The sequence below is a fragment of the Notamacropus eugenii genome, chromosome 2, assembly GCF_028372415.1.
Source record: "Notamacropus eugenii isolate mMacEug1 chromosome 2, mMacEug1.pri_v2, whole genome shotgun sequence".
Classification (NCBI taxonomy): Eukaryota; Metazoa; Chordata; class Mammalia; order Diprotodontia; family Macropodidae; genus Notamacropus; species Notamacropus eugenii.
The window spans coordinates 69,442,989-69,467,699 of record NC_092873.1 but is presented as its reverse complement, the minus strand read 5'-3'; the positions used below and the strand labels follow the sequence as shown (position 1 = coordinate 69,467,699).

Genomic DNA, 24,711 nt, shown 5'->3' with positions numbered 1-24,711 from the left:
ACCTCAAGCACTGACTGACCTGCCAAGTCACAAAGTGGGCAACTCACCTGCTGCTCCTTTTCCTGCCTCTGGAGCCAAACAGATAGTCCAGGCTTTTTGCACCTATCCCCCAGATCATCTAGCCTGTTACTGTCTTCTCCAGAGTTGCCTCCAGAACTGGATGCACAACAGCCACTTGTGCGTGAAAGCCTCCACTCCTGGGCAGTCTGCTTCTCCCAAAGCAGCCAGGGAACACCTTAGACTGACATATAGTAGGTACTTAATTCATGTACCTATCGTTGGGTACTCATGCCTAGCTCTTTTTCAGACAGACTGCACAGACTGTGCCTCCTCCATCTGACTCTGGTGAGATCTGACTTTCAAATTTAACGATGACTTTTCACTTATCCATGGTCCTGTCAAGATAATTGTGAGTGCTGACGTGTGCCAGCCACATCATTGTCCAAGGGATTTCTATAAGGCTGCACACACATTCCTGTGACACACCCCCAAAGACCTCCTCCCACTGTGACAATGAACTTGGAATGTCTACTTAGGGTCCAGCCATTTGACCAATTCTAAAGCCACCTTAGTGCTGCACCACCTATCTAGCCCATCTCACTCCATGTTCTCCCTAAGAAAACTGGAGGCTTGTGAAGATCCCTCTAACCTATTCGAGGCCCTTCCCTGAGCTCTCCATCTGGTAATTCTGTTACAAAAACAAAAGGAAGTGAGCCGAGCATGGCCTGACGTTAGGGGTCCCTGCTTCCCTTTCAGGAGATGCCCTCACCACCCCTCAATTGTTTTGTTGTAGGATGTCAGGCAGCTCCACAGTCCAGCTTACTGGCGGAGGGGCTTGCTGCAGACTGGACTGTCTCTTTTTCTGAAGAGGGGGCCGTTGGTTTTGCTGCAGCTCTGCATGGGTGGGTCCCCCAGGGCCTCCCTTCTGGCTCTGGCTCCCCAGGGCCCTCAGTACTCTCTGCACAGCTCCTGGGGGCCAGGCAGCAAGGAGTTGGCTCCCTTAGGGCTGAGGTTGAGCCTCCTCTGACCTCCTTTTGTCCTCTAAAGGCAGTTTAGAACGTCCAGTTTGTTATCTCTTGTCCTCAGGGGCTCTGCCCTCTGTCCTTCCTTCTTACTTCTGGATGCATCACATCTGCATGCTCCATAGCTGGGGGGGGTGGGGAACGACGGGGGGAACGGGGAGGCTCCCTGTGCATCCCCACCAGTCTCTTTAGACTACGATTCATTTCTCTTTGCATCTTCAGAATGTCATCCTGGGGTGGAGGGGTGGGGGAGGGGCGGGAAAGGGGGGGTAGAGATCCCTCTTTCTCCAGCCCCTCCCACAGAGAGCACCCCCAGGGCTGGGGCCTGAGCAAGCAGCAGGCCTCACTCATTCCTGTGTATGAACTGGTTTATTCCACCAAAGAAATCCTCATATCACAAAAGTGGATTTAGAGCTTAGAGTGAAAAAAGTCTTGTGGTTTCCAACCAATGAACACGTTTCAAACAAAGCGCTCCTTTCCGAGGAGAACCCTCCTCTGAACAGGGTGGGGACTGCAGCTAGATGGGAGGGCCTGGGCCCTTCTTAGGAGTACCTGGGATTCGAGGAGGAAAAGGGTGGGCGGGCTCAGCTAACCTGACTCCTCCTTTTCCGCAGAGTGGGAAACTGAGGCATCCCAGAGAAGCCAGGTGACAACCCATGGCAAAGCCAGGATCCAGACACAGGTCTGACTCTTCCCAGTCCTGTGGGATAAGGGAGAGATAATACTCTTGGGGGACATGCTCCTTCCTCCCAGAGCTTGGCCAAGTCCCTTTCCAGCTGCTTTCCTTCACCCTCAAAACATTTCTGTGAGGTAGGTCGGTATTAACCCATTTTACAAATGGGGAGACTGAAGCTCCACAAGGTGACTTGACTGGCCCAATATCCATCATGATGTCAGTGAAGGACATGGCCATAAGGAAGCCAGGAACAAAGGACCATGCAGCTGGTGGCTTTCCAGCCAGAGGGAGCCAAGGGACATTGTCATGGGACAGAAGGTCTCAGTAAAAACAGAGTTCCACTTCCAGATAAGTGACTGAAGGTTTCAGTTTTCCCAAAGGCCTGAGTAGTTTCAGGGAGCACCAAAGCCTCCTCAGGTTGCTGACCAACAGCTGGTCCAGCAGGGAGGGAAGTGGAAATGGGAGAGGTTAGGATGGCCGAGAGCAGCCAGTGCCCAGAGGATGGATAACCAGGAAAGCTCTGGGTGGATGGCAGCACCTGAGTGCCTTCTCTGGCCATGATTCCCAGCTTAGACATGTAGCAGGAAGGGACCGAGATTGGCCTGCTCCCTATTCTCAGCAGACCCCTGTCTACATAGCATGGACCCTCCTTCCTCAAGGTCAGTAATCTCTCACCATCACACTTCAGGCCATGCCAGATCCATGGACACACATCGTTTTGAGGGGCCCAGGGGCAGGGGCCAATCTGAAGCAGCAGCAACCCTCCTCCCATTTTTACACAGGCTTAAAAGAAACAGGTTGAAATCAGCCATCAGACAAGAGAGGAGTGATGTCCTCAACAGCACTGGGCATTCTGGAGTCTGAATGCTGACCAGGGGTCTTCTAGGGCCACCAAGCCTGGTGTGATTGAGGGGGTAGGCCGGTGGAATGCTGCATTACTGAAGGGTTGCTGCTGTTTATGGGAAATGCCTTTTGTGTATAAGCACATAAAAGCTCATCATCTGGGGTATCCAATGAGCAAACCTAGGGGTGTGTGAGTATGTCTGTAGATGAGCATGAGTGTGTGAATGTGTTTGTGTGTGGGGGGAGATGCCCACCATGATTGTCTCAAGCTTGGCACAGCTGCCTAGCCACAGATGAGGGCAGTGCTGATTCTGTTGGTTCTCCATATGGCATCCAGGCTAATTTCACCAGGTGGCTGAGACCTTGGATAGCATCACTTCACGGTCTGGGCAAGAACTATTTCTTAATCAAATTGAGAAGAATGAGTTACCCACAATCTGACCGAACCAGAACAAAATCAGATGGATGGACAGTAATAGGTCCAACCTAATATGGTCATGCAAGTACCATGAACCCAAACCCTGCTAAAGAGAGTACATTCAGTGCTGTAAGTGGCAGAAGAGACAAGACCACAGCAGCACCTCTGGACCCACTTCCTGCCCATGTAGGATCGGAGGACAGTGGGTGGGGGGAGCACCACTCCCACTTGTGCTGAGCCTGTCTTTCCGCCCAGCTGCATGTCCCATCAGGCACGCACACCAGTGATGCTGTCATCCTCTGGACTCTGCGTCTTCTCTGACATCTCCATGGGGCTTCTCAGCTCATTGGCCAAGGGGATGTCCTGGAGCCGGCTCTGCCGACAGCGCCTCATGGCCGAGTACACAGCCCCTGAGAAATAGGCCACAGCCAGCACTGTGAAATAGCCAAGGTAGACCTGGAACTGGAAGAGAAAAGCAGTGTTCAGCATGAATCCAATTCTATTCACCAATCAGTCAGTCATCAATCACTGAATGGACATTTAGTAAGCACCTACTATATGCCAGAGACAGTGTTAGGTGCTGGGAATCCAAATACAAGGATCGAGTCACAAGTGCTGTACAGATATGGACAGAGGAGGGGCTTCTCCCTTCTCATATGGAAATATGATTTACCAAAAGGGAAAGAGAAAGGATCTTTGTGTGAGAAATACAGGAAAAGCAGCATTAGGGAATAATATGTCAGGAGAACACAGTCCAGAGAGCCTAAGTGAGCATCTGCTTCTCAGCAAGCAATGGAGAGTTCAGAGAGGCCAAGAATGGAAGGCCACCTCTCAGGAGCAAAGCATCCCCACCACAAGGCTGGGGCTCCCTACTTCCCAACAAATCATTTACATGACCATTTCTATGAGTTAGAAGTTGATTGTTGGGAAAGTCTGAATCCAAGAACTGTTTGGGGGAATAGGGAATGATGGGCTATTAACTGCCCATGTCATATCGACCAAAAATGTGAATTTTGAGTCTCTCAATCCAAAACAGAGATGAGTCACAACATATGAGGAAGCCCAGGTGTGAGACCTTTAGGAAGTCAGCCTGAGAAGTCAAGAGGTCAAAAATCAGCCATCAGAAAGCAGCCAGGAGCCAAATACAACTCACTAGATGGATGCACAAACACACAGGCTCTGTGCTGGATAAAGGATAAGCATCACCCCGAAATAAGGGACTGATTGGCTGGTAAAGACCACCTTGCTCTACTGCCACCTACGGCTCAACTGAAGTGAGACAATCAAAGGCCTACTGGTGTGGCCTTTTGCTTCTTTTACAGATGATAGGAGCTCTGCCTAAGGGCTTGTTACTGAGGGTCAGGTTGCCTCCCCACCTAGCCACAGGAGGAGGCCTGGGAAGTCAGCTGATCCCAGAGTTAAAGCTGCTGTTAGCTTAACACTACTTCCATGGCAGAGAAGTGGACTTGTCCAGTCAGAGACTAAAGTGACTTCTCAGAATTTTTTCACTGAGAAATTTCAATGTACAACAAACTATTTCCTAATAGACCAATAAGTATCTAGACCTAGAGTGTGAGTTGTAACCCAGGCATAAGAGTTTCTACACTTACGTGACTCAGTTTTTGTAAGTTGTGTCCACTTGTGCCATCACAGACACTTAATCAGTGGGAGAGTGTTATCTGTGTTTATGGGGGAGATTTATGTTTTAATTATGCCTGTTTTTGGCTTTTTTTTTTTGGTAACTGTTATGAATCTTATCTTCTAATTTAGTAAATGTTTCATGCTTAAAAGTTACTAGTATCATAGTTACTGATTTGTGTGAATGGGAAGCACTCCAGTGGGGGCTTTAGGAGCTATACTTGTACCTCTTCCACAGCAAGGTTATCATTAGGAGCCTGAGAGTAAGTTGAAATGATTTAGAGGCTATGGCTGCTTTCCCATTCCCCACATTCAGAAGAATCCCCTGCCTTGGTAGTATCAGTACAGTTTGCAGTAAGTCAGGCAAGAAAGAGAGAAGCGGGAAAGTGGGTATCATGCTGGCATCACACTTCACCCACAGTCTCCCAAATAAGAATGAGGCTATTACGGAGAGAGGCCAGTAGGGAAGGCTTCATGCAGAAGGCAGTGCCTGAGCTACACAGTGAAGGAACTGAAGTACTTAGAGGTAAGGGTAAGAAGGGCATATACTGCAGGTATGGGGATGACCAGTACCAAGGCATGGATATGGGAAATGGAGAGCTGTGTACAAGGGACAGAGGGCAGGTCATTTTGCCTAGACTGTAATATGTATGAAGGGAAGTAATGTGGGTAAAGGAAGGAAAGACAGGTAGGTACCAGGCTCTGAAGGGCTTTAAAAGTCAGCGTTTGTGTACTAGGGACAGCTCAGTGGAGCAGTGTTCGGCGTGCCAGGCCAAGAGTCAGGAAGACTCGAGTTCAAATCTGATCCCAGGCCCTGTACAGCTTGCCTGGCCCTGGACAAGTCATTTCACCACAGCCTGCCTCAGTTTCCTCATCTTTCTCCCCCAGAGTTGTCATAGTCACTCAGCACAGTGGCTGCCACACAGTAAACACTACAAAATGCTGGCGACCACCTACCTGGGAGCGGACGGGGAGCCCGAGGCCCCTTTTGTCTGCCACAACAACAGTCACCACAGTCTTCAGGATGGTGGCAAGGAAGGTGTTGACCCCAAACACCAGGGCACACAGCTCCTTGGTCAGGGACGAGGCAATCTGGAAACTTGGAAGAAAGACATCAGCCATCAGTTTACAAGATGGGAGAGCCCTGAACCCGGGGACCACGCCAACGGCAGGAGCTGTAACTACAGAAAGGGCAGGAGGCCCTGCAGGAGTCTAGCCTAGGCTTTCACTCTGGCCAGCTAGGCGGCCCTGGGTCAATGAACTCGCATCCACTTTCACAAAGTGGGAGAATAATTTTCATACTGCTGACACTGCAGTGGGGGACAGTGAAACTGAGCCCATCCATGGAGAACTCCCAGGGGGAAAAGTCTCTTTGCCAGTGCTGATCAGCAACTCATCTGTGGTCTATAGTCACAGAGAGTTGCCCAGCATTACACAGATAGCATGTCAGAGGCAGGATTGGAACCCAGGTCTTACTAACTCTACAAGGATAGGCTGAGTCTCCTCCCAGAGGTCTGTGGCAAGGGGAATGCTTTGTAAGCCTTAAAGCAATACACATATATGAGGCTCAATCTTACTGGGTTGCAGAGGCAGCATGAGCCCTGGGACATTCCCAATTCTGCCCATTCTGCCACCAGAGGTCACCCACTACCAGTCGAGAGGTGGCATCATGGACAGTGCCAGGCTTGTGGTCAGGGGACCTTGGACACAAAGTCCTGGGGGCCCAGTGACTACAGATGACACATTCTCTCTGAGGATGTTTCCTCCCCAGTAAAATGGGGGTGATCAGAGAGATGTGAGCTCCCTCCTAGCCCTACTGTGATGACCAAATGGCCTCTGTGAGCAGCCAAGGGCAGGTCATGTGCCCTGGATGGGTCTCAGCTTCACCATTTATAACATGGAGATGGCTGCACATGCATAGCCTTTCCTCCAGGATCAAGCAAGGAAGACCTGTGAGCAGCCTGGCAACTCTTTCCAGGAGTCCTCTAAACAGGAGCCATGGTTCTCAGATGCTGATAAGGGCAGGAGACGCCCTGGGGAGGACAATGGGCCCTGGGGCTCTGTTGCTGGCCTCTGGGGTCTGCTTTGTTCTGCTAGGGTGTAGGGCATGAAGGAGGCTTGAGAATGGCCTGCCTCTCACATCAGGAGGCCTAGCAGAGGCTGGAGGGTGTCACCAGAGAAGGGAACAGAGACCCTCCTAGGTCTTTCCTGAATCGCCTTCCAAAAGTGAAAGACCAAACCCTGGATGCAACTCCCAGAGCCTCTTTCTTCTTGCAAACAAACCAATGGCCAGGGACAAAGATGGAGTCAGAGACCAGAAGGTAAGAAGGGAAGGCGGGATGAGATCCTGCAGTGAGCATTGTCCTCACACATGGACCCAATCATCCCCGTGACTCGAGGCAGGCAGAAGCCAGACACCCATCCACAGGGAGTTACCGTGGAATTGAAGAAGGCCATGATCTTGGCCTCCCAAGCACCACTATCCAAACCAAAGGAGCCAGCCCAACCATAGGTCATCCAGCAGGACTTTAGAGGACGCTCCCCAGGCAGCTTAGATGGGGGAAAGAAACCTCTGCTGACCTTAGTCTACCGGGAGACAATGTGGGGAAGTGGAAGGCACTTAGGTTCAGAGTCCTAACCAGGGAGTGAGTCCCAAGCCCAGCACTGTGGCCTAGCAGGGTCTCTGCTTCCTTCCCAGCTCTGGCTCTCTGTCAGGCCTCCTGGGGCATATTCCTCCTCCCCCTCCACGTGACCGCCTAATGAATGATCCAACTGATCCTCGTGATCACCTAATCATAGAATCAGAGCTCCAAGGCCCTCCAGAGGCCCATTTTACAGATGAGAAGATTGCTTAAGGGAAGCAAAGCTTTGCCCAAGGCCATAGGGCTAGCAAAGAGTGACTTCCAGGTGGCCCCTGAGTCCAGTGCCAGGTAGGACTTCATCCTACCTCGCTTCTGGGTCTGGCCCCCAGGCTGCTCATCCCACCAATGGTCCCACTAGGGGCCCCATGTGGACACTCACGTGGCTATGGGCACCAGGAACTGATGAAAGCCTCTGAAGAGTGCCAGGGACATGTAGCACACCCAGATGTTGCTGGTGGTATACATGAGCAGGATGAGCCCGGCCTGAAGGAAAGTGATGCCCCCGATCACCAGCTCTGACCACACTGCCCAGCGGATCTTCACAAAGCCCGCTGCAAAGGAGGTGAGAGCCCCTGGGGAGACAGGACAGGTTACTCAGGGCTGGCGCTTCTTGGGCACCGTGGGGAGGGGGGACCAACAGAAAACAGGCTTGTACCCAGCAAAGTCGAGGTGGCATCCACGCCCCCGTTATAGGCCTTGGAGCTGTCTGTGGTAGGGTTTACTTCATTCCACAAAATATGGACATAATACAGGATCAGGTAGTATCCAGTGAAGTTGAACACCCACCAGAGGGACCAGAGGCGCAGCTGTGGCACACGGGCAATGTCCCCAAGCTCCAACAGCATCCGCACCAGGGTCAAGTTCCTGCAGGCGGCCAGGAAGTGCCACCAGGGCTTGCCCTCTGGGGCCTTCACCTCGCCTGGGTTCATCCGGTCCAGTTCTGAGGGTGACGCTCCATTGCATACAGGATCATGGGGGCGGTTGAAGAAGAGACTCCGCCTAGGCCGCTTCAAGAAGAGCGTTAGGACCAGCCCAAAGACCATGAAGCCCAGGGAGATGTAGTGGAGGGTGACAAAGGGGACCTTGCCCACCGTGATGCAGATTTGGCCCAGCACAGAGCTGGTAAAGACACCGAGGAGCACAGATGAGCGCGAATAGCTCGCCATCCGCTGGTAGCGCTCAGGGTTGACGAGGGAGAAGATGTAGGAGGAATAGGCCACCCGGGCTGCCATGGTGATGCCGAAGAAGAACTCCATGAACTGCATGGATAGGAGGTTGGTGCCAAAGATCAGCAGCATCCACACGGATAGATAGCTCAGGCTCTGCAGGACCAGCACTGGCTTGTAGCGCAGATAGTCTGTGAGCAGGAAGATGGGCACCAGGACCGCCATGTAGGAGTAGGTCAGGACAGGCGTGATCTCATTGGTGACCTGGAAGACAAGCCAAGATGGTGACCATCAGGGGATGGGGGGGGTGGGGCTGAGCCTCTAACAGTCCACTAGGGATTCTTGGCATTGAGGGGACAAGCCAAGGTGGTGACCACAGGCATGGGGGGTTGGGGGGGGGGGGCTGAGCTTATAAGAGGCCTGACTCAGGTAGGCACAGAATTTCTCAGATGGCCACAGACCCCAGCCCCAAGCCTCTACCCCTCTGTTGTTCCTCTCCAGGCACCAGAGTTCCTGTCCCTCAAGGGGGTTGAGCCTCCTGCCACATCCAGTCTTGAAGGAGCTGAGTCTTGAGTCCACATCCATGGCAGGTCAGAGCCCAGCTTGGGCTGATGCTGCTAATGCTCTGAAGTCAAGGCACGCACAGCGTGCCCTTCCTCCAGCCCCCTTTCTTCCAGTCCTCAGTCTGAGAGCAGCTGAGGGCTCTCTGGGTACTTTGCTCCTGGATTCTAGCCCTTCCTAAGAAAAGCCAGGCCCAGCACAAACAGGCCTTTTTGTCTCTGAGTCTTGGGGCTTTGGCAGCTTCCTGAGGTTGGGTGGAGGTGAGGAGAGAGGAAGTCAGATGGCCAAGCAACCCTCCCCAGAGCTGCCACCCTCAGCTGAAGACTTCCCTTGCAGAAGTGGGGGTCCATGGGTGTGGATTACTGTATATGTGGTCTGACCCAAGACAAGAAGTTCAGTCTTGCTTAATTGTTCCCATTTCTTCTCTTCCCCTTTGTTAAGAGGGATGGTTCACTGGGCTAGATTGGGATAAGGTACAAGTCAAAGGCATCCACACCAAATCTATTGGTGCCACAGGTGGCAGCCCAAGGGCAGGGAGGTCACAAGGACCCCAGTTTCACTAGGCAGGGTTGGGTTGGGGAGAGTAGGCCAACTCCCTGCTGGACTCTGGCCAGGTCAACAATGGGTAGTAGCAGGAGCACAGGCCTCACAGGAGCAGAAGGAAGACCAGGATTCCACTGGCCCCTCCAGCACTGGGAAGGCCCTCCCTCTCTTTCCCCTCAGGTCACATAGGTGACCTCTGGAGAGTTGTCCTATGCAGGCCTTAAGGGCCATGGCTAATCTCTGTAGTCCAAGGGTCCTCTGTGTGTCCATTCCCTCAGATCAAAGGAAGGCAAGTAGGAAGGAGGCAAAGGTCATGAGTGAGCAGCCAGGGAAAGAAGCCCCATGAGCTCATGAAGGGAGCATGCAGGCTGTATAGGAAGTGGAAACCTAAGGTGGTGACCTTTGCCATACTTGGCAGCTGGACAGAGAGCTGCAGGGAGGGTCAGGCTGGGGAAGGAGAGGCCTAGGTTGGCTGCCATGGAGACAATGCCCAGGAAGGAGTCTGCCCTGGCCAGGGTGCCCGCTGACAGAGAGGGGCTCTCTGGGCAATGCTGGGGGAAGCCAGGCCTGGCCCTGCCCTTGGGTGTGCTGGTAATTGGGCAGATCTCTTTAGGAATAAGGATAACAAAGTAGCGTGTGCCTGGAGCTTAGAAGGTGCTTCATCATCCACTGTTGTTTGATTCTTTCAGCAGTGATAGCACTTCTACTTTACAGATAAGGAAGGTGAGGCAGGAAGCACCTGAGGTGGAACCTGGGGCTGTGCTCACTGAACCCCCATTTGCCTTCTTTGTAAGGGGTTTGACCCCCTTAGCGGATGACTGTTGAGTTCACGTGGGCACCTCCACTGTCTTGGCCTGAGCAGTACCAGAGAGACTACTGTCCCCTGGAGAAGCAGCCAGAGAGTGCCCCCAGCTCACCCAGCCCAGGCCATGGGTGCTCAAGGTGGTCTGATCACCTGCCCATAAGAGTGGAGGGTCTGCTTGGGAGGAAGGGACTCAAGGCTGGAAGCCACAGCACCCCCCAAGGCTGGGAGAGACAGGATTCAGAAAGGGAAGTATGGACTGAGAGAGTTCAGTGTCCACCTTACCAACCCTGCTGAAGAGGGGAAAGAGAGAAGAGAGCCTGGGCAGATAGGTCTTGAGGTGACAGGGGGCGAGCAGGTTCTGGATTTGAGGTGTTGGTGGCTACTGCAAGTTGTGGAGTGTATAGCCAGGGAGAAAAGCAGTGATCCAGGTCAGAAGAGAAAAGGGAAGAAGTCAGTAGAGTGGGGAGGCCATGAGGTCAGTCCTGGTGAGGCTCTTCACTTTCCCCCTTCCCCTGGCCTCCAGCTGGGGGTCCAATCATTGGGGCCTGCACTGGTTCTGGGAAGCCAGAGCTCACCCGGAAGGGCAGGGACTCTCAGGAGCTTTGAGGATGAAAAGGCAGGTGTAGAAGCACCACCCAAAATGGCAGCCAGAGGTTGGGGCCAGGCCCTGAGTGTGTCCGGGACATACAATGTGGACTCCCCCAGGGAATGTAGGAACCACCCCAGAGCCAGAGGGGTCATCCAGGGCAGAAGCTCTGAACTTGGGCCTTTGAAAAGGGTGAGAAGCCTTTTGTATTTCAATCTGATTGGCTTCCTATGTGTCTCTGTGGCTTCCCCAGAAGTGTCTGATCCTGGATTGGAACTCAGGGCTCTGCCCTGTGCAGGGTGGCACCCCCTAGCTGCCACAGAGCAGGTCTGTCTTGGCATCTGGCCCCAGCATCTCATAGACCTAGTACCTCTGGTGTGAATGTAGCTGCCTTTAGTCCTGTGCAGTGGGCTGAATTTCTGATACAACCTTGCTGTGAGAAGAGAGAGGGTCCAGGAAGAGACAGGCAGCATCTGGTCTGGTTGCCCTTGGCCCTGGGCAGACTTGGCCTGGGTCAGTGTGTTTGGAGCTGGTCACCACCATGGAAGGACATGGGGAGCCTGAGGGAGGGCTCTGGGAGGATGGATCTGCATGCCAGGAGCTGGATGTTTGGTATGGAGAGGAGAAGGTCAGAGCTTGGACTGCTTGGACCCCAAGGGAGGAGGCAGATTCAGGTGCAGATAATCAGAACTATTTCCGACAGACCGGGAGGTATGCTGAGGCAGGGTGAAGGGGCCTCAGGATTAGGGCCAGTTTCCACCATGGTCTGTTGCCATGTCTCCAGTCATGGGGAGTTTAGCAGCCAGCAGGGAGTGGACTGAGCTCTGCAATGGATTTTCTTTGAATGCCAACATGCCAGGGCAGGCTAAAAACCATGTCGATGTTCATTTTTCTTGCTGAGTAAAGAGGAAATTTCCCAGTTCTGTCCTGCTGGGTGACCAGGCAGCCAAGGAGATATGTGGGCTGTAATTAAGTGACCTGGTCTGTACTTTGTATCTGGGATCCCTGTGGGGCCCCAACAGAGCAAACATTCCTGCCCTCCCTGCCCCTGAATCATCACAGAGAGCTGAGAAACCAGCCTAGGTCCAAGGGCTTGGCTTCCGGCTTCCTTGGCCCAGAGACCATGTTGTCCATGGCAGAGGTGCCCAGGCACAAGCCTCTGTCAGACTGGGCTGTTTAATCAGTGAAAGCTGGGGATGATTCCAAAGTCTGAAGGTGCTCAGGGAAACCCTGAACAGGTTGGGAGAACTCAAACCAGATACCCAGTCATAAAAGTCCTCAGAGTGAATTCCAATGAGGCTGGGTTGTGGTGGGGGAGGTCTTTGCCCCACCTGCCTGAGGCTATCTGAGGAACCCCCAGCCTCAGCTGCTAGACTAGCCCACCTTCTCCAACCTGGCTGCCCCTAACTGCCCACAGGTTGTGTGTGTGTGTATGTGTGTGTGTGTGTGCGCGCACGAGTGCGCACATGCAGGGCTGTACAATAAGGTCACAGGGCTGGCAGGGACCTCTGTGTCAATCCAATCCAACCACCTCAAAGAACAGAGGGAGAAACAGGCACCCTGTGGAAGGCTGAGTGATATCTGCTGGCAGGGACCTCCTTGGAGGCCCCCTAGTTCATCCTCTCCACTTGAAGGGGGAGAATATGGAATTCCAAAAGGTCATCCAGGAACTGGAGCACCAGTTCTCCCTGACCCCAGAAGAATGGAGGCATTTCTATACCCCCCCCACCCCCCAGTTCTCTGCCTGACCCTCCTGGACAGTATCAATACCAAACAAGGGCTCTGCTCTGGGCAGCTGCCCCCTCTTCTGAAGGAGAGTCCACCAGACATGCCATAAACAAGCTGGGAACCAAAGAGGGCCCTGCCCTCAGGGAGCTCCCCTTCCAGCAGAAGGTGGAGGGGGTGGGGGATCCACATTAAAACTGGGCATCTACAAGATCCACATAGAGCGGATGAGAGAGACAGAGATGTACAGAGATCAGCTTTGTAGGCAATCTCCATAAATGTGATTTGGTACTTGATCTCCTGACCAAAAGCCCATGGGGCCCTTCTCAGAGTATACCCTTAGAGGCACCAAGACTCAACCAGAGAAGCTGTGACTAGGCCATAGACACCTGGGACCAGAGGATACTTTTGGGGTCACAGATCTACAGTATGATGGGACTTGAGAGACCCCACAAGCCATTGAGCGGGACAAGGTGGCCCCAGCTCTTGTGCCAGCTGGCTCCTGGGCCTTATCCCAAAGCTCTCTGCCTTGCCCCCCAAGGGGGCTTTACATGAGAAGAACCAGGAAGGGGAGCCCTGAGGGACCAGAGAGAGATTTTACAGAGTGGGGGGATCTAGTCTGGGGGCTAAGGAAGACAGCCCAGCTAGGGGTATCCCAGGCCAGTGGGGGGGGCCTGGCAGAATCCCACTGGGGCAGCAGCAGACAGGGCCTCAACGATGCCCCTCAACTTGCCTGCTCTTGGGTAAAGTTCTGGTCTGGGCCCAGGAGGTAGGGCGTGATGAAGCTCTCTCCGGGCCGCATCTGAACCATGAAGCCATAAAAGCAGAGGTAGAAAACCAGGAACTTCCAGGACTTCTCTGGGGCAGGAGTCATGTCAGCCTTGGTGGGGGCCATGGCATTCCAGGCTGGCTTCCTGTGGGGGCCAGAACAAAAGAAACAAGGACAGGGTCAGTCCCAGGCTCTGTCCATCCCCCCTCTCTAGTCAGCTGTGCAGCCAGCTGGCTCGGCAAGGAAGCGGGTGGAAGGAGGCGGGTGGAGGGGCCAGGGCAGCCCCCAACTTGATCCCATGATGCAAAGCGTGCTGTTGGGAACTGGAGCTTAGAGGCCAAGACCCAAAGGAAACATTCTATGAAGTGGGGGAGGGGGAGGATCAAGGAAGACTTCATGGGGGAGGTGACCTTGGGGCTTAACTTGAAAGGACTGGGGAACCACGTGAGCAAAGACACTGGGGAAGGAAAACACTTGACCCCATAAAGAAATGTAAGCAGTATAGATTGTCTGAGCCTCAGGGGACACTATCCCTAATTCTAAACACCCTGCACAAAACAGCAGCAGGAGAACAAAGTAGCGAGCCAGAGCAACACTGTAACAATACCAGAAACACTAATAATACCAGCAACATTGTAATAATACCAGTGATACACTCTGGCAATGTTGCAACCATACCAGCAACATTGTAACAACATCAATGACATTGTGACAACATCAGAAGAACTTGATCAAGACTGATCAAGACCTCGACTCCCTCTGAGTCCCTTTGAGCCCTCCTACTGTCTCTATATTCCTCCTTTTTAACAACAAGGCTAATGAGGAAGTCTGTTCTGCATGACTTCATTGTGCACAATGGGCTTCTCAATGGTGAGGGAGGGAGAGAATTTAGAATTAAAAAAAAAATTATTAAAAAAAAAGAAAGTCTGGACTTGAGGGGCCTCAGAGCACTGGGTAGGGAGTTGGAAAGATCTGAGTTCAAACCTGGCTTCAGACACTTATTAGCCCTGTGGCCCTGGACAAGTCTATTTGCCTCAGTTTCTTGAACTCTAAAATGGGACTGTAATAACCGCCCCCATCTCTCAGGGTTATTATGAGGATCAACTGAGATCATGTTTATAAAAGCACTGTGTAAATGCTTCTTCCCCTTCCCATAAATTTTCTGAACAGACATGACAAGCAGGCCTGCATGAGGCACATCTCTGCCTCTAACTGTGGGTCAGCTTCATAACCCTCCCCCCCCCCATCCTTCTTGTGACCCTGCTACCCTATTAAGCCATGATCTGAACACTGTTTCCCTTCACTGCTAAACGGCCACAAAGCATAGTAGACTCCTAGGTCTCCACTCCCTCCTGAATCCCCTTGCCCTCTGCAGGGTTCAGACCCTTCTTATGTCCTCCCTACTATTCTCCTGAAATAGTTTTCCAAGATCACTAAGGCCTCACAAGAGCCCTACAACACCTGGTCCAACACCTGTGACCAGTAAACACACTGCCTTTACTTGGTCTCCCAGGCTGGGATGGCTCTCCCATGCTGAGACAGCTCTGCCACGCTGGGATGGCTCTTCCACATGACTCTTCACATTTTCCCCCATTGTTCCTGGCTCTGACCTGAGCCATATCCACCACCCAGAAGTACACAAAGTCTCAAGGATGGTGGGGATCTCCACCACCATTTTCCTTCATGATTTTTCATGGTCCTCTGAACAGGCTAGACACGTGTACTTCATTCACAGAAGCCACAACTCTAGAGAATTTGGAAGAGCCTCCTTCAGGCCAGACAATCCCAGGTCCCTCAGGGGCTGCTCACTGTCACTGGGCTCCAGGTCTTTGTGGCATCCTTAGGACCTTCTCTAGCTAATCCACTTCAGAAAGGGAAACTGAGGCCAGGGAGAGTGGAGATGGATTCAAGTCCCAGGGTCATAGTCAAGTTCATTGACTTGGAGCTGGAGGGGACTACAAAGGCTGTCTGACCTAGCCCTCATTCTACACAGGAGAAAACTGAGGCCTACAGAGGGACGGTCCTCTAACTGCTTTGTTTGCCTTCAAAGGCTTTCCTGAGGCCAGCCCTCCTGCTTCCATTCTGCCAGGGTCTATGCTGCAGGCCCTCCTGCCATCTGCTCATGGGGTGGGCACAGACCAGGAAGTGGGCTCCTTCATTCATTCCATTCACTTCATGCTCTCTCCAGCTAGTCTGGAAGCTCAATGTGGGCAGGGCGGGGCAGGCCATGACAAGCACACAGCAAGCGCTTCATAAATGCTTAATAAAAGTACTGACTTCAGAGTTCCCTTTGCAGGGAGAGAGGACAAGAGGTCAAGCTGGGGTGGAGGCCAGAGGTTGCAGATGGAGACCCACAAGCAGAGGGGATGGTGTCTGCCCAAGAAGAGAGCCTTGCTCTCCAAGTTGGCAGTCTTCTGATCTTTGTCCATGTGGGCTCAGCATTCAGAAAGGGCGAGAATTCAGGCTGAAGCAGGAGCATCTTCAGGTACAAAGGCAGTCCCACCCCTGCCAGCCCTAGGCTACACATGCCAAGGCTCAGCCCCATCTCCCCAGCCCCTGGGGACCTCGATCTAAGCTCTTTGTCAGAAGAAAGAAGATTCCCTGGGGCCTCAGAGAGTTTCACATCACTGCAGGTGCTCCCCAGTCCTGGGAGCTGGAAGGAGAAGGGTAAATGCGAGGGGACAGTCATGTCCTCATGGGGTTGCTGAGCTGGTGAAACATGATTCTTCTCCTTTTTTAAAACAAGTACCAATCCAAGGTCTTCATGGCTCCCCAAAGTCAGGCTCCAAATGCTTCAGCAAACATGCCCTTGGGGAACTGAGTCCATTGCCCTCCACAAACTTTGGGATCCTCAGTCCTGGCTACCTTGTGGGGCTGAGATGGGGGAGGGGGTGGGAGTGAGAAGCCTTTCTAAGAGCTCTACCAGCATTGTCACCATGGGCAGCCCTGGCACAGCACGAGCCCTTTGTTGGTTTGTAGACAAAGGTGAACCTGACTAGGAAGAACCTTTCACATCCTTCCAAGATGTGGTCAAGTGAACCAGCAGCCACCAATGTCTTCCTGGGCCTCAGTGGGGCAACGAGGCATAGATGAGCCCTGTGGGGTCCAGATGGGAGGGAGAAAGGAAATCACCAGATCAGACAATGGCTGGTCATGATTTGTCAAGGAAAGGGATCAATTGTCTCTTGTAGGTAGAGCTGGCATGACTCAGTTCTCCAGGATTTAATGAGTTCTGACTGCTCCCAATGAGGCTGAGCTAAGGACCCACCCTGGGGCCCTGGGTGACTGACCAAAGTCATACCTGGCAGGGCTGGCCAACACCATGGCTTCTTTCTTTGCAAGATGACAGGCTTGGACTGGGTGGTCTTGAAGGTCCTCCTGACCCCAGAACCCTGATGCCCTGGTCCCATGGCCTGTTCAAAGTTTTGCCAGTGGGGCCAGGCTCCCAGCCTGGGGGATACAGAGGGACCACCCCCAAGCTCTCTTGTAAGAGGTCCCCACATGTCCCCTTTCCTCATTGGATCTATTGGATGAGGCAGGAGGGCGATGCTGGGCTCACCCTGATCTCTGGTCTCAACCACACTGTCTGGGTATGCTTTGGGAGTGTTTTCTGGAGGCTACCCAGACTGATCCATGGGGAAAGGAGCAGGAAGGAGGAGAGTCCTCTTCCTCACTGTAAACCCCAAGAGCCCCAGCTACAGTTGGAGGCCCGAGGCCACACCATGGTGGGACCTGTAGCCTAAGGTCAATTGGAGGTCCAGATGGAATCACAGTTGGCCCTGCAGCCTGAGGAGTGGCCCCACAGGAACATTCCCGGGGGCTTTGCTGTTTTCTTGGCAAGCAGGTGCTAAAAATGGGCACTGCCCCCTGAAGCAGTCATGTCTGACTTCCCCATATCTTTCTGGGACTCTATTTGCCCAGGGTCTATCTGGCCTCTGGGCTTTCAATCCTCCTTGGATGGATATCTGTACATGTCCTGACCAAAGTTCCCCAAAATGGGTCTTCTATCATCCACTGCCTCCATGTCTTTGCCCAGGCAGTCCCCTATGCCTGGAGCACTCTCCCTCCTCATTTGTGTCTCAGAATCCCTGATACTGTGAGCATTTTGGCACTTTCTGCCCCTCCATCACTATCACTGTGGAAGCAGAGGGAGCTGCAATGACTAAGGACCCCTGAAGTCTCCCAACAAAACCCTCCTTATTTTCCTCTGCTCATCCAGCCCCTCTTATGTCCTTCCTCTACCTTCTCCAGTCACAGTCCCTCTTGGCTGAATACACTGGTGCCCAGTGGCTCCCCATGACCTCTCCTGATTCAGTTCTGACCCCCAGTGCTGTCTGGTTCTAATTCCACTGCCCAGAGCCTGCTTTGGTTCCCAGAACCAGAGACTGAGGGACCACAGAGGCCACAGAAAAAAGGTGAGGCATAAGGGGACTTCCTAGACACACAGGAAGTAGGTAACGTAGGTATGTTTCACACCTAGATCCTTGGCCTTTCAATCCATGTTCTTCCCACTTTCCCACATGGCTGCTCCCCTCCTTCTCCATGCCTGGTAAGCAGGGAGCACACTGGAGGTGTGGGTGGACCCAACTCCTTGGGTGACCCAAGAGGAGGGTTTAGGGGTGCTGGCCGCTCTCCCTTCCTCATTTATTCATTCAAGGGGCACCAAGGAAGCCAAGGCTAGCCCGACGCAGGCCCTGCTTTCAGGAGGCTTCCGGGCCGCTACTGCTCCTGTGGCCAATGAGAACAGCCAAAATCCCTATATGGGATCCTTGATAATCATTTGATATCCTTTTTGAACTCTAATAAAGGCCAGAGCTTGAATTAATCAACCAGAAGAGCGTGGACCCAACAGCTGCTGTTCTCTGAGTAAACTCAGAGAATACCTCTCCTTATGTCAACAAGGCCAGATGGGGCTGATTTGGCATACTTTATGAGACCCTTAACCTGAGACACTATCTTGAATAATGGGACTTTTTCTGTGTCTTAATATTTTGTGGACATATACTATGTTATTGCATGTTAATACTATAGAAAACACAGATATCCTGAGTCATCACTCCAATGGACACTTTGTCAGCTCTCTCATCTTATTGTATTTACAATTTTATTCACCTAAGAAAATTCCTTTCTCATAGTATAGGTAAAGACATAAGAGGACCATAAACCTGAGGGCCACAGACTTCCTGGGATTGTCCTAAAACAGATTTAAGCTTGGTCATCCTTGTAGCAGACAGTCAGATAAGGCTATCTGCTAGCCTTAAGGAGGCCTGTTTGTCTCCTTTAACCAAACTTTCAGGAGGACATCCTGTAAGGGCAGGAGGGACGGTTATTAACCCCACTTTACAGAGGAAGAAACTGAGGTGAGGGGGTGCCCAGGCACAATGTGAGCCTCAGTCTTGCCAAGACAGGCAGACAAGGGCAGGGGGCCCCAGCCTCCTCTTTCCTGGGGCCCTCCCCCACCTCCCCACCTCCCCTGTGCTGGGAACTTCCAGAGCAAAGTGATCTTTGTCCCTTCCCATGTCCCTGGGGAGGCCTGCCCAGTGATAAGCCCCTGGGGAAGGGGCTTATCATGGGAAGGGGAGGGAAGGACCAGGGCCAGAATGAGGGGAGAAGGGCAAGCCCAGAGTCCAGACTGAGCCTCTCCCTAGCAATTATCCAACACCATGGCTGGGTGCCCACCACTGACTCACCTATAGGTCCTCCCCTAGGGTTGGGACTAGGTTGGAGTCAGAACTGGGGTGTGGGAGACAGAGCCCACACTCAGTGTCCACTACAACCCAGGAGACACCTAAAATCCAATGCTGGTGAGATCCGAGCAGGCCAGGAGGAGCTGGGAGAGGGGAGCCAGAGGATGGGGTAGCCAGAGGAGGACAAAGATCTGATCCCACTCTACTGGCCAGCCTCCTGGAGACCATCTAACCAACTATCTCCTTCAGATGGGGAAACTGAGGCACCCAGAAGGGACAGACCCACAGTCACACCTGCCCTCAGACACTGCCTCCAGGTATCCTTTAGGAAAGAGGATCAGGGCTAGCCTTTTAGCCCTGGGATCTCAAGGACTAGACACCTTTTCCCTCAAAGCCTCACCTCCAGCACCAGACCAAGGCCCTGAGGCAGCCAATGAGGGAACCTGGCTGGGCCTAGGCAGCCCCCTGTACTTCGGGCCACACCCCTGAGGCTTATTCCAGATAGGTCAGCTTGACTTAAAGAAGACAAAAAGCTTCCTCCCCAAGGTTAGCAGAGGCAGGAGTCTTCCCCCAGCCCCCAGCCCAGATCTGTGACCAAGTAGCCACTAGGCTCTGCTCCTGGCCTTCTGCCTCCTTCCAGTCCCCCACTTAGAAGTGTGTGGGTCAGAGGTCTTGGAACTTGAGCTCCCTAGGCCCAGCCCTGGGGAGCTGCCAGGGCAGAGGTAACTGGCAGTGTGTCCCGAGGGTGGAGGGGTTGTGAGGACAGCTGTGGTCTGGCCTAGCCTCCCAGGCTAGTGGGGTAGAAGGTATGCTGGTCCCTGAGGCACTCAGCAGGGGACTGAGATCCCTGGTTTAAACGACAATAACCAGCCTATGAAATGGATAACACGGAGTCTGGTAAGCACCTACTGTGTGCAGAGCCTTACTAAGCAAGGGGCCAGCACAGAGCTAGAATGTAGACAAGATAGGAGTCACATCATGGAACATGAGACCCAGGCCCTGCCTCGTCCTGCCCTCTCAGGGTCTCCTTCCCCTCATCTGTGATGAGTGGGGGCAACTCTCCCACCCCTAGCCCAGGCTCCAGAGGAGAGGGAGGGGGGAGAGGAGGAGAAAGGAAAAGGGGGAGTGGGATAGAAAGAGGAGAAGATGTGTAGGGCTCCCAGCCCCTGGGGGGAGGAGGAGGGCTAACAGAAAGCCTAGACGCCCATCCCCCTCCCTCCACAACACTGAGCCTCCAGCCACCTGGCTAAGTTGGACTGCTCTGTTTAGGTCAAAGCTTCCACTGTGGGTACCAGTGGGGAGCATAGCTGTGGTACCCCCAGCCCCTTGAGGGAGAGTAAGGCAAAGGAAGCATGTGGTTCATTCTCTGAATATGCCCTGGATGGACAGGCTCACTGGGCCTGGAATCAGAATGCTCTGAGTTCAAATCCAGCCTCAGACACTCCCGGTGTGACCTTGGGCAAGCCACTTCATCTCTGCCTGCCTCAGTTTCCCTAAGTGCAAAAGGGAGATAATAATAGGGTTGTGGGATCAAAGGATCCAATGAGATAATTACCTGTAAAGCCCTCAGTACCCTATCTACCCCTAGAGAAATGTTAGTTATTGTTATTACTGTGGCTAGCCAGGCCCAGATGAATACAGGGGCAGGATTCAAGCCCAGGCCTTGTCTTGGGGGGGGGCAATCGAGAGACCCCCTGGAGCTGGAGGGGGGCTGGGAATCTGGCTCTGATTTTCCACCTGCTTTATCAGTGGAAATGAGTGAAAAGAAGAGGCCAGACAATGTTCTCTGCTGCTGCTGCTGCCCCCTCAGCACTCTGGGGCCTTCCCCTCTGCCCTTGAGGGCTGTGACAGCCTGGCTTCTCTGTTTGTATCGCAAGTGCTTAGTGGCTATTAATTTCTTAATATATGCCTCTCCTTCCTTCCTTCCTTCCTTCTTTCCTTTATTCCTTCCTCTAGTACTTTAAGGTTTACAAACCCCAGAGTGGTCTCTTTCCTTTACACTTGGAACTCTATTTTCTACCTCCTTGCCTTTGCATCAGCCATGCCCATGCCCACTGTCCCTCCTCAGCTCTGACTCCTGGCTTCCTTGAAGTTGACCCCACAGGAAGCCCCCTCCATTGCTGTGTCTCCCCGCTGTTCATCATTTCTTGTTTGCTGCCTCCCCATTAGCTCAGAGCCCCTGTTTCTGGGCTCTATCCTATGGCAGGCCCCTGCGGGTACCAAGGATGGGGACTATGCCTCAGGGAGCCCCCCAGAGCTGGAGGCCAGGAACAAGACCTCCCAAAGTCACTCCAGGAAGCAGGCTCAAGTTCACCCCTTCTGTCTGTCTATCATAGGGCCTCACACTTGGATGGGAAACATTTCATTAAATGAGTTGCCATATGATTGATTTCCTTGGCAATCACACATATCTTCCTTTATTAATTTAAAAACCTGAAGCATCCTATAGGCTTCATCGTGACTATGTGAGGAGGGGTCCTGTCTGAGGTCACCCAGAGGTGCCAGGGGCCAAAACTGGCACCAGGCTGGGAGTGCATGCGTCTTGTGTCCACTGCAGGAAGGACCCAGGCAAAACAGATCTGCAGGGAGGAGGGCTGGGAGCCCATCAAACCTGGAGTTTTGGATTGTGGAAAAAGAACAGGTTTAGACTGAAGTAGCCTCTGCCTCTGGGTGGCTTGAGGCTGAATATCTCCAGGGTTGGTCCCCAGCAGAGGCTGCTCCCTGTGACCTCGAGCATCACTGCCATCCACCCACCAGACAGATGAGGGAACTAGAGAGGGGGGAAGAGCTGGGAGAGTCTGGTCCAATCCTTCCATTTCACAGGTTGTAAACTGAAGGGTAGGCATGGCAGCCCAGGATCACACAGCCAGGACCATCACCTGCAATGTGGAGCCAGGAGATATGGGGGGGAACCTCCTCCTGGATTTTACAGATTAGAAAACTGAGGCCCCAAGTGGGTAAGTGACTGAGGCAGGCAGACCCCGAGTACCCATGTGGGAGAGACTGTGGAAGGTGGAGGAGCCAGACCAAGTAAGGCCCCTGGGGAAGGGAAGAGCCTCGGTGCCGGGGTGTGTGGGCAGTGTGGGGGTGTGCGGGGCAGGTCTATGTCCAGTCTATGGTTCTACAGTAGGGGAACGGCCAGGGAAGGAGCTGAGCACCGCCCCCCCCGCCCCAGTCTTCCAGCCCAGAACAGTCCCTCCTCTGCCACTGGGCCCCCCTGCCTCCCCATCCCAGCTTTCCCAGGACGCACAATCCCATAAACACTCACAGACACACCCGCTCTCTCACTGTTCTCAGGGGCGCCCTGCTCCGACTCTGCAGACCCTCGCTCGGGCTTGGACCTCTGGAGGAGGGAGGGAGGGCCTCCAGATCCCTAGCATCGGAAGGTCTGTTACTCAGTCACCTTCCTTCCTCCCTCCCAGCTCCATGGAGAGGCGGAGGGGAGGGCACGGAGGGATCACTAGGAGCACCCCAAGGGCCCCCTCGTCCGGGCTGCTCCCCCACCCCATCGTCCTCACGGGGAGGTGGGGGAGAACCTTGGTAAAGGCTTTTCGGAGCCTTCTACTCCCCGTGGGAACAGAGTGATCACACCGGGAGGCCTCTGACAGGGTTCTTCCCCAAAGACCTACAGGGGACTTTGAGGCAGAGGGGGCTGCCCAGGAAAGGAAGGGACCCCACTGACCCAACACAGCCCTGTGGGGAGCCTCTGGGCAGGGTCCCTTCCCTCTCCCAGCTTTAGTTTCCCTCCTCTGCCCCCGACCTCTCTACCAGATCCAGGCTCCTCTGGGGGCCCTAAGTGGCACACCCACGTGCACGGGCGCCATGCCGGGAGGGGCCCCTAGCCTTCCTCCATCCTGTCTTCTCCTCGACCCCCCACTGGACCCTGGCCCAGGTCCGGAACTTGGGGTTCGGGATTCTGTGGGTTCCTCGCGCCGTACTGCAGGCGGACACACACGTGCGAGGGCAGGGCCGGCCCCCGGGTGCACCGTCCCCTCCCCCCGACCCCCGCGGCGGACCCTAGGCAGGGCAGGGGTGGGAGGGGGACCCCCGTACCTGAGTCACGTGCCTGCAGACCCCAAAGTCCTGGGATTTCGTTTGGAGCGGGTAACGGCCCCGGCGGTGACACCGGCCCCGGCCTCGGCAGCGTTACCGGCAGGGGGAGAGGCAGCGGCCCGAGCAGCCGAGGGAGCAGCGACCAGACCACGGACACTGAACTGGCCACGACCGGACTGCAGACAGTGGGCTGGGCCGGACCGGGCCTGGCCAGGCAGGCTCTGGGGTAAGATCAGAGCGGAGGGGCGGGCAGGGGCGGGGGAGGAGAGGGGAGGCGCGCGGGCGGAGGGAGGAGGAGGTGCGCGAGCGGAGGGAGGAGGCGCGTGGCCTTCTGGGACTTGGTGTCCCAGGCTCCTGGACACGCGTGCGCGCCGAGCACCGCCGGACTACAACCCCCAGAGAGCGGCGGGGCGGAGCCGGCCTGGGAGAGGCGGGGCCGGCGCTGAGCGGGAGCCTGGCGAGTCCCGCCCCCATCACTATTCCCCGCCCCCAGCCCGGTCCCGCTAGCACCCGGTGAACCTGGCTCCCGCCTCGCACCCCTGGGGACTCTGCGCAATAGAGGAGGCCTACTGGGTGCCGGGTCCTGCCCTCAGCATCCCCTGGGGCATGGGGGGGAAGGGGTGCCCCCACAGCATAGGCTGGGGGGAGGAGACAGCCCTGCACCCCTGGAGAGGTGGGGGAAGGGAGCACCTTGTGGCTTCACCCCGGGAGGGGCGAGCCCAGAAAAGAGAGGGGGCTCAGTGGCAAAGGCAGACCTGGACCCCTGTGATGCCAGTGGTTGTCATTTGTGTTTCTTCACGGTGCCTGGCACATAGTAGGCACTTAATAAACGTCTATGGACGTCTTGATGGGCGGCTAGGGGGCTAGACCTGAATTCAAATCCTGCCTCAGACACTTCCTAGCATTGTGACCCTGGGCAAGTCTCTTCACCCTGTGTGCCTCAGTTTCCTCATCTGTACAACGAGCTGGAGAAGGGAATGGCCCAATTCCTCTGCTATCTGCTGAGAAACCCCAGACGGGGCTGAACGTCTATTTCATGTATTAAATAATCATTTAGACATCGTTGGAAATTCACCAACAGCTTGGCTTCTTCCGCTCATGTGAGGAGTGTTGGCCTGGAGACCTCCTGCCCAGGGCCAGGCTGCCCAGGTGCCCACCTGCACCCACCTCCATTTCTCTTACAAAGATAATGCAGTCCCTGCCAAATGTGCTATGGGAGCCAGCTGGGTACCAGCAGCCTCGGGGTTCAGGGGACACCCTCCACTTTTGCAGAGGCTCCAAGGAAATCCCCATAGGAAGGAGATCACCCTGAGAGGATGGAGGCCTGCACCAGGGTAGCTCAGGCTGATCCCTTGGCTTCCACTTTTTGGGCCCAGAAAGTCCTATTGTGCTCGGAGGATCATCCAGAAACCCTAGGAGCCTCCACAGACACCACTGCCCCTTCCCCTCACTGACTCCCTCAGCAAGGCTGGACAAGCACTTAGTAAGCTCCTAATGTGTGCTAGAGACAAACAGAATCCAAACAGCATCTACCTCCCCCCCCCCCCAAAGTGTATATTGGGCAGAGATTGACAGCA

The 24,711-nt window shown here is 54.1% G+C and overlaps 1 protein-coding gene across 3 annotated transcripts; it reads right to left on the bottom strand.

The window, feature by feature from the left end:
- Positions 1-1,372: 1,372 nt before the first annotated feature.
- Positions 1,373-23,264, bottom strand: SLC19A1 (solute carrier family 19 member 1). 3 transcript variants are annotated; one of them, XM_072640826.1, is made up of 6 exons: positions 23,135-23,264; positions 13,359-13,539; positions 7,895-8,669; positions 7,619-7,811; positions 5,555-5,696; positions 1,373-3,421 (listed from the first exon to the last, which is right to left on the bottom strand). In XM_072640826.1, exons 2-6 carry the CDS (start codon positions 13,518-13,520, stop codon positions 3,227-3,229), a joined length of 1,467 nt encoding a protein of 488 aa, XP_072496927.1. In that variant the 5' UTR covers positions 13,521-13,539; positions 23,135-23,264; the 3' UTR covers positions 1,373-3,226. The 3 variants fall into 3 exon arrangements, with proteins under 3 accessions (XP_072496927.1, XP_072496929.1, XP_072496928.1); XM_072640828.1 differs by lacking the exon at positions 23,135-23,264 and adding an exon at positions 22,350-22,452; XM_072640827.1 differs by having other exon boundaries at positions 2,928-3,421; positions 8,026-8,669.
- Positions 23,265-24,711: the final 1,447 nt, after the last annotated feature.